This window comes from Camelina sativa, chromosome 19 (assembly GCF_000633955.1).
Source record: "Camelina sativa cultivar DH55 chromosome 19, Cs, whole genome shotgun sequence".
NCBI lineage: Eukaryota > Viridiplantae > Streptophyta > Magnoliopsida > Brassicales > Brassicaceae > Camelina > Camelina sativa.
The window spans coordinates 68,321-76,438 of record NC_025703.1 but is presented as its reverse complement, the minus strand read 5'-3'; the positions used below and the strand labels follow the sequence as shown (position 1 = coordinate 76,438).

General features: G+C 40.0%; 3 protein-coding genes and 1 pseudogene across 4 annotated transcripts in view; 3 read left to right on the top strand and 1 right to left on the bottom strand.

Annotated features, from left to right (window-relative positions):
- LOC109130976 (wiskott-Aldrich syndrome protein family member 2) lies at positions 865-1,241 on the top strand. The gene has a single exon (XM_019241215.1). The coding sequence runs from the start codon at positions 874-876 to the stop codon at positions 1,114-1,116; it is 243 nt and encodes an 80-aa protein (XP_019096760.1). The 5' UTR covers positions 865-873; the 3' UTR covers positions 1,117-1,241.
- On the top strand, positions 1,774-3,017 carry LOC104763713 (39S ribosomal protein L54, mitochondrial-like). 2 transcript variants are annotated; one of them, XM_019241181.1, is made up of 2 exons: positions 1,774-1,864; positions 2,435-3,017. In XM_019241181.1, exon 2 carries the CDS (start codon positions 2,438-2,440, stop codon positions 2,819-2,821), a length of 384 nt encoding a protein of 127 aa, XP_019096726.1. In that variant the 5' UTR covers positions 1,774-1,864; positions 2,435-2,437; the 3' UTR covers positions 2,822-3,017. The 2 variants fall into 2 exon arrangements, with proteins under 2 accessions (XP_019096726.1, XP_010485362.1); XM_010487060.2 differs by lacking the exon at positions 1,774-1,864 and adding an exon at positions 2,133-2,224.
- LOC104763714 lies at positions 4,893-7,835 on the top strand (annotated as a pseudogene).
- The window catches only part of LOC104763715 (transcription factor GTE9), a 4,393-nt gene continuing 4,053 nt past the window's right edge, over positions 7,779-8,118 (bottom strand). Inside the window, exon 12 of the mRNA XM_010487064.1 lies at positions 7,779-8,089. Coding sequence (XP_010485366.1) covers positions 7,917-8,089 — 173 coding nt within the window. The 3' untranslated portion in view covers positions 7,779-7,916. The remainder of the gene's footprint in view (positions 8,090-8,118) is intronic.

Here is an 8,118-nt window from a genome sequence, read left to right as displayed (position 1 = left end):
CCCCTTTTTTTTTTTTTTTTTTTTTACACACATACATACATATACCTCCAAAACTCGGCGACTCTGCCAGCGTTATCAAATTTAGTTTTTATTTATTATTCTCTCATCTCACCCATTTACTGATTACTTCTTTAAGTACAATTTGCCAATTACAAAAACATACAATAAAAGAAATATTACTCCCCCTCCGTTTCATAATATAAAATGTCCTTCTTTTTCATATAATATAAGATGTTTTAGAGGTTTTTCTTTGTTTCATAATATAAAATGTTTTTAACTTCCTATATAACTTTTAGATTACTTTTATATTTTTTATTATTATTTATTTTATGTAATTTTGTTTATGATTAGTTAAACTTTTTTAAGTAGTTATTTCTTAATCTGCGTTGCTTTCACTCAAAATATCTTATATTTTGAAATGGAGAGAGTAATTGATTAGTCTATTTCTACTACAAGACCTCCTCAACAACAACAACAACAACAATACTCAACTTGATTAGTCTGTATAATCTTATACTAGTATTAGAGACAAGTCAATGATACCTTTGATTATTAGCATTTTTACAAATAGTTGATACATATTTTTTATATTTCATTACTAGTATAATAAAGTAATTAGTGATCACTTGGTCTTTTTTGAATTTTACGGTGTCATTCAAATTCTAGGAGAACAAGTCATGTTACTTTTAAAGTATTATACGGGTTTAATTAGCCACTACCGTACCATATTCTGATACGCTCTCTCTCTGCTGCCCCCGGCCCCGGCCCACACGACACGAATTAGATAGACTCATTCTCCCTCCCCGTCGACACTTCAAGTGTATATATAAGTACTATATTCCCTTTACGATCGATGATCAAATATTGCAAGCAATGAGATCTTTCAGCTTAGTCATATGTGTTCTCGTCTTGGCAATGCTCATTATGTTGGCCGAATCCTCCTACGGTGGTGGAAGCAAACGCTCTCCTCCTCCTCCTCCTCCAATGGCTCCTTCTCCAGCACCAACAACTGCTCACTTTGGCGAACCCAAGACGCTTCCACCACCTCCAAACGCCGCCACTTGCCCAGAGTTAATCACCTCTACGTTCATTACTCTCTTGGCTTTCGTCCTCTAATATATATCCCTTTTGTCTTTTGGTTTTCCAAGTTGTACGTTGTGTGCTGCTGATCTCAAACAGCTAACCTATATGAATCAGATAATTATATAACTGATACTACAATAATATTCCCCATTTAGTTTGTTTTGTCCTTTATATATATATACACAATTAATTAATTTGGTGTGATGGAAAGTGCAAAGTACGTCTCCCTATTTCGGATTGTCTCTTTTATTCACAAATCACAGCTGTTATTACAGAAACATTCATCGGTTTTAATTTATTCACCAAAATTGACACGTCACCAAATATTATTATAATTGATCTCAAGATAGAGAAGATTGAACGACCGCAATCATCAGTCTGTTTTGTTCGTCGCTGAAGTACTCTCGAGCCCGATGGTTCTTTCAGCCACAAGTGTTGAAATCTATCGATTATCATAGGTATATAACTATGTGGTAGGTATCGTGTTTGGTTGAATCATGTGTAGATAGATGGCTTAATGTATAACCGAAGGAGAAATGCTAGGCTGTTTGTGGGTTAACTTAACTTATACAAAAGACTGTTTCTTTCTTTTTATGCCTTTTTAATTATTTTAGAATTTGGTTTATTTTTGGGCCCAATACAAAAATATTTGGGCCTTAAGTGGAAAAATGGTGTTGGTTTGTTGTGTTTTGTTTGGTCTTCTCCGCTCCGCCGCTCTGAAACTCGTCGTCAGTGAGAGCTTCTTCTTCTTCTTCTTCTTCTTCATCACGAGTGGTCGGTCGTAAGTTTTCTCTCTCTCTCTCTCTTTCCCTAAGGGCTTGTGTGAGTCGATTGAAAATACCTAATTTTGCTCGCTCTTGTTGTAAAATTTTACATAAGTTTGTGGATCAATTAGCACATTGGNNNGGGGGGGGGGGGGGGGGGTAGGCAGCATCTAAAACCCTAATTTCTTCTGGAAAATGATAAAAAATAAAAAAAAATGATGGCTGTGTGTGTAGGGGGGGGGNAGATTTGGGCCTTAAGTGGAAAAAGAGTGTTGGTTTGTTGTGTTTTTGGTCTTCTCCGCTCCGCCGCTCTGAAACTCGTCGTCAGTGAGAAAGCTTCTCTTCTTCTTCTTCTTCTTCATCACGAGTGGTCGGTCGTAAGTTTTCTCTCTCTCTCTCTCTCTCTTTCCCAAAGGGCTTGTGTGAATCGATTGACAATACCTAATTTTGCTCTCTCTCTCTCTCTCTTGTTGTTGTAATTTTACACAAAGTTTCTGGATCAATAAGCACATAGGGCTAGGCAGCATCTAAAACCCTAATTTCTTCTGGAAAATGATTTTAAAAAAATTTGATGGCTGTGTGCGTAGGAAATGAAGCGTATTGGAATGATTAGCGGCGGATCATCCAAGGACCTAATCCGGAGAACGTTCGCTGCAGCAGCTAGCAAAGCCAAGAAAGGTGGCAAAGGAGGAGGAGGAGGCGGCGATGCTCCTAAAGGTTCGAGCTTGAGCAAAGAGATCAAATCCACCACTGTTGTCGGCGCCAATACTCTCAAAGAAGGATCTGATCCCAAGATCTTGCCTGATTCTGATTACCCTCAATGGCTCTGGCATCTCCTCGATAAGCGCCCTGCTCTTAGTGAACTCAGGAGGAAGAACGTCGAGACCCTTCCCTATGATCATCTCAAACGTTTTGTCAAGCTCGACACTCGTGCTAAAATCAAGGACAACAACTCCGTCAAGGCCAAGAACTGACTGACACGTCATACAGTTTGTAAGATTCGTGTTTCTTCACTCTCTGCTCTTGAACTATGCTTTTGCTAATAAGTAAAATTCGTTCAGTTAGATTTACATTTCGGAAAAGAGTATGATGATGTTCTTTTGTTGTAAGTTCTCCAGACTCTTTATTAGAGAGAGTATATCCTCCAAAAGTTTGCTGCTTCCTCTTCTTCTTTTCTCTGCTTAATTGAATGTGGAGCCTTGATTAACAAATTGGGTTTGTCATGCTTGCTACTTAAGTACGTTCTTTCTGTTTAAGTTACATTTTAGAGTCAGGGGTAGCATTATGCTCTTGTAAGTTCTCTTGATCCTTTCCGACTCTTTATATTAGTAAATCCAAGTAACTGCTGATTCTGTCTTTGGCTCTTGTTTAACCGAGTGATAGGTGTAGCTATAGCACAAATCCTTCTCCGGATAGAGGAGGAGATGATTTGTTCGGTTCTTATAGATATTGCTGGTGTGTACCTGATCCATTTAACAATCAGATTCATTGTAATAGCATTACATGGGACCTAGCTCGCTTACTGATAATATTACATCACTATTCGCTAGGTGGATACCAACTCTTGTTGTCTACCTCTTGTGGGGTTTAATAATACCTTCAAAAGAAAGGTAAAGCAAAGTTTTGCATCATTATCTCCCTTTTGTTCTTCCATTATTGCTCTTCTTTGCTTTGATTTGCTCAGTGACAATTTCATATTGGTTTGGCTGTCAACTTACTGGTTTATAAACACAACTAGACCCAAACCATCCTTTGTCTGTCTTTAAACTACCTATACGAATGAATGAAAATGGTTGGGTGGGTAAGTTTCAATTTGAACTGTTTAAGATCTAAGTTATGTATTTCTTTCGATGATGATATTCTGCTACTTATGATTCCTTCCTTTATGGCTCTATACATATCCCATATGCCCATGAAAGTTTTTAAGAGTTTTGGAAAGGAGGAGACACCTCTCCACTCCATTCATCATCACATGCTTTTTATATGGGTATAACAAAAAAATAATAAAGCTAACTTTTTCTTCTCATCACATGCCTATTTTTCCTCTTTTGACACCTTAACCGTATCTTGTTTTTATTTCTGCATGTTTTCCATTTCTTTTCTTAAATAGTATATACTAGCTTAATCTTTGATTTATATATGTTATTAATAATGATAAAATTATGAAATACAAGATCATGATTTCTAAAGACCACGAGGGGGAGGTGGAGAAAAAGAATCAAAAACATTCTAAACCGCTGGCTGATTCAGAATTTGTCCTTAATAGCGTCGTTACAACTACACTATAATAATATAATGAGAGCATTGATTTTGATTGGGTTGGGCGTGGTTGGCCACCCCGTAATCGTATCACACATTAAATATTTTGTTACGTTGGCTTATACTAAAAGCAGATACCCTTATCTGTTGTTTAATAACTAGTAACTACTACTAATCTTACCTACAATTCATACTTATCACATCATTATATCTAATGTCTCAACTTACACTTACATTAGCATAACGGTATTTACAGAAACTTCAAATTGAAAATCTAACGGATACAATAATAACAAGTCCAATGATCTCAGATCCTGAAATAAAATTGAGTAACGATGTATGAAATGTTAAAATTCTCGGATATCAAATAAAAGATTCTGATGATTCGAGAGACATGCTTTGGATTAATCCAATTCGATTATTATTACCTCGAGAAAAAAGTAGTGGAGCTTTTGATACCATGTAAAAAGAGAACTCAGGGCTTTGTTTAAAAAAGGTCTCCATTTTAGTTTAGTTTTTTTTTTTAATTTGTGGTTCCATGTGTCTCCATCATAACAATCATCAGTCCTTTTCCACTTTATAGAATTAGGCCTTTCTCACACCACACGACTCTTTTCTTCCACATTCTCTTTTATTTATGGATATCAATCTTTCCCCACGTTATTATTCTGTAAATTTATTTTTAAATCGCATTTTTTTGTACTCCTTGATGATGATGATGATTACGCGTTAAACATTTATATTCAAAAAAAAAAAACATCTAATAATAATTCCTTGAAATTTGGTAATAAAGATAGCAGATATTTCTAGGTTCGGTTACAAATCAAATTGGGGAGTGTCTCTTTTATTTATACAGTAGTACTTATTAGTAGTAGTAGTAGTAGACAACGCAGTTGTATTATTATAGTGTAGTTGTAACGATCATATATTTTCTCCAAATTTTATGCTTTGCTAAGTAATAAAGAGTAAAATATAAGTTTCCACAGATAATATACTTCCGGTGACCACCAAAGAAATCAAGTTTAATCTTCTTCTTCTTCTTCCTCTGCAACTCTTTATGCCTCCGACCTACTTCCCTCTCCGGTGGGAGAGCACCGGCGATCAGTGGTGGTACGCTACTCCCATTGATTACGCTGCCGCCAACTGCCAGTACGATCTAGTCCGCGAGCTTCTCCGCATAGACTCCAACAACCTCATGAAGCTCACTTCCCTCCGCCGTATTCGCCGCCTCGAGACCGTCTGGGACGACGACTCTCTCTTCCACGACGTCTCCGCCTGCCGATCACGCGTCGCTAAGAAGCTCCTCTCCGCCTGCGACGAGGGCGGCGCGAGATCCAAGAGCAACACTCTTATCCGCTCTGGGTACGGTGGCTGGCTTATGTACACCGCAGCCTCCGCCGGAGATCTTTCCTTTGTTCGCGATCTCCTCGACAGGAACCCTCTTCTCGTGTTCGGCGAAGGAGAGTACGGCGTCACTGACATACTCTACGCAGCTGCCAGAAGCAAGAACGACCACGTTTTCCGCCTCATTTACGATTTCGCCGTTGCTCCGAGGTTCGGTTTCGACCAGCAAACTGCCGGTGATATCCCGGCGGCTTACAAGTGGGAGATGAAGAACAGAGCGGTTCACTCTGCTTCCAGAGGAGGCAATTTGAACCTTCTCAAAGAGCTTGTCAGTGATTGCTCTGTTGAAGATGTCTTGGCCTTCCGAGACAAGCAGGGCTCCACTATCCTCCACGCTGCTGCCGCCAAAGGTAATACTCTGGTGGTTAAAGAGCTTGTGGCTTTATACGGTTTGGTCGAGGCTGTGGACAACCAAGGGAACACGGCTTTGCACGTGGCTGCCTACCGTGGCCACGCTGATCTTGTTGACGCTCTGATCTCTGCGTCTCCGTCTTTGATCCACGCTAGAAACAACGCCGGAGACACTTTCCTCCACGCTGGAATCTCCGGTTTCCAGGCTCCGGCGTTCGAGAGGCTTGACAAGCACACGGAGCTCATGAACCGTCTGATCACATCCGCTGCCTCCAAATCTCAAGGAGATTTTGTGAATTATAGGAACAACGAGGGACGCACGGCTCTTCACTTGGCTATCTCTGGGAATGTTCCTCTGGAGTTCGTTGAGATGCTCATGTCTGTGAAATCGATTGATATTAACATACGTGACAACGCTGGTTTGACTCCCCTTGATCTCATCAGGCAGAAGCCGCTATCTCCTACCTCGGATCTCTTGTTCCGACGCCTGGTATCAGCCGGAGGGATGTTCAGTTCTCGTGATCAAAGCATCACGAGTGTGGTCGCGTCTCACTTGAAGGACAGAGGAAACTTTTACAGCCCAGGAGCTCGTTTCAAGACGTCGGACGCTGACATGTTCCTAAGCACCCGACTTGATGTTGCGCCAGACAAGAATGCTGTTGCTAGACACGTGAGGTCCAGCTCATGTTCCATTGAGATTGGTCAGCTAAACGTGATGGATGAGAATCATCATTTCAAGAAATGCAGAAACGCGTCTATTAACTCTGCAACGGAGAGACTGAAGAGCGTTTTCCACTGGCCCCGAGCCAAGAAGCAACCAGGCCATTCCAAGAACGATTCTGAGATAAGCATCGCTTCGACAGCTTTGGAGGCGCAAGAAACTCCGGTTCCTCTCCGACAGAGATTCTCAAAAAGCAGCAGCACTGGCTCGCTTGCTCTGCCTAATAATAACAATAAAAGAACGTTATCGGTCAGAAGTAACCAGTCGAGTCCAAGGGCCAAGAAGAAGCGGATTGGCACAGTGCGGTCTCGTTCTAGTTCTTTCTCGAAAATATCCATCCACTCGTCTTCCACGTCATCAACTTCGAGCATGGTTGATCTTAAACAGAAGGGAGTGATGATGGATGCGAGCATANGAACAGGCCTGCGGTTACGGAGCAAGGGAAAAGTAAGCTAAACGAGAAGAAGGGTTCGTTGAGGAGGAGATTGAAGAGCCATTACTTTTGCTTTGGTGCTTCAGCTTTGTCAGTGAAAACGCCCACTACGGTCTTGGTATAACCAGGTTATTGGGTGAACCTGTAGAGCAAAACAGGGAAGTGACAAGTGAGAGAACCGAAAGAAATAGGTTTGGTTTCTGTTTAGTTCCCTTCATTCTAATTCTAATGTAGTAGTAAGTAGTTAAATGGACCGAGTCGTGAAGTTAAACTACCCGCCGTTTTCGTTTCTACTTTCTAGTACTAATAATAATATCGAAGAGCAATTCTGTACCGTTATAGTTATTGATGTTCATTAAAAGAAATAATTTAAAATCTCTTTTCAGAAATAATAATATCCTCTAAAACAGTTCCCTCTATCTGTCTGGTATGATATATACTATCAAAAGCTAAATTATGTTATAAGCTAATACAGCTAGATACTCTTTTCTCTTTTGCAGTTGTTCATCAGTCTTGGGGTTGTACTGATGATCATAGCACCTATTGGGGGACTGGCCAAACTAATCTATCATATTAAAAAGGGCAGTCTGCCTAACTCCAAATGCAAACTACCTAAAAACTGAATGCACTGAGCTTTTCTGCAACATTATTTCCTTGTAGGTATGGTTGGATGCTACGATGTCACTGCTATATATAGCAAACTCTAGAGTAAAATATTTAGAGACATATACTCCTCTCTCATCGGTTTTGTAGGCTCACAAGATAAAGTGTCAGTGGTTTACTCCGATTAAAAAAAGCTGGTTTACATTTTTGAATCTAACTAATCGTTTTTTTTACAACAACTCTCTGATTCTCATGTACACTGGCTGCTGCTATTACCCAATTACAACACTCGTGAATCTCAGTCAATTTCACCCTCTTCTACTTCGTTGCTGGGATCTTGAAAACAAAGCAGGTCGGCTTCATCTTCATCCTCATCATGTTTCATAAATAGCCCCAGCTGCTCTAGAGGATTGCTTCCTCCAAACCCAAAAACACCCAGCCCATCAGAGTCATGGCCAACCTCTCTTAGATTTGTCAAATGGTCCGTGTTAACCGTTTTA

Excerpts from the sequence above, each read along its gene's own strand:
- LOC104763713 (XM_019241181.1), top strand. The coding sequence starts at position 2,438 with ATGAAGCGTATTGGAATGATTAGCGGCGGATCATCCAAGGACCTAATC.
- LOC109130976 (XM_019241215.1), top strand. The coding sequence starts at position 874 with ATGAGATCTTTCAGCTTAGTCATATGTGTTCTCGTCTTGGCAATGCTC.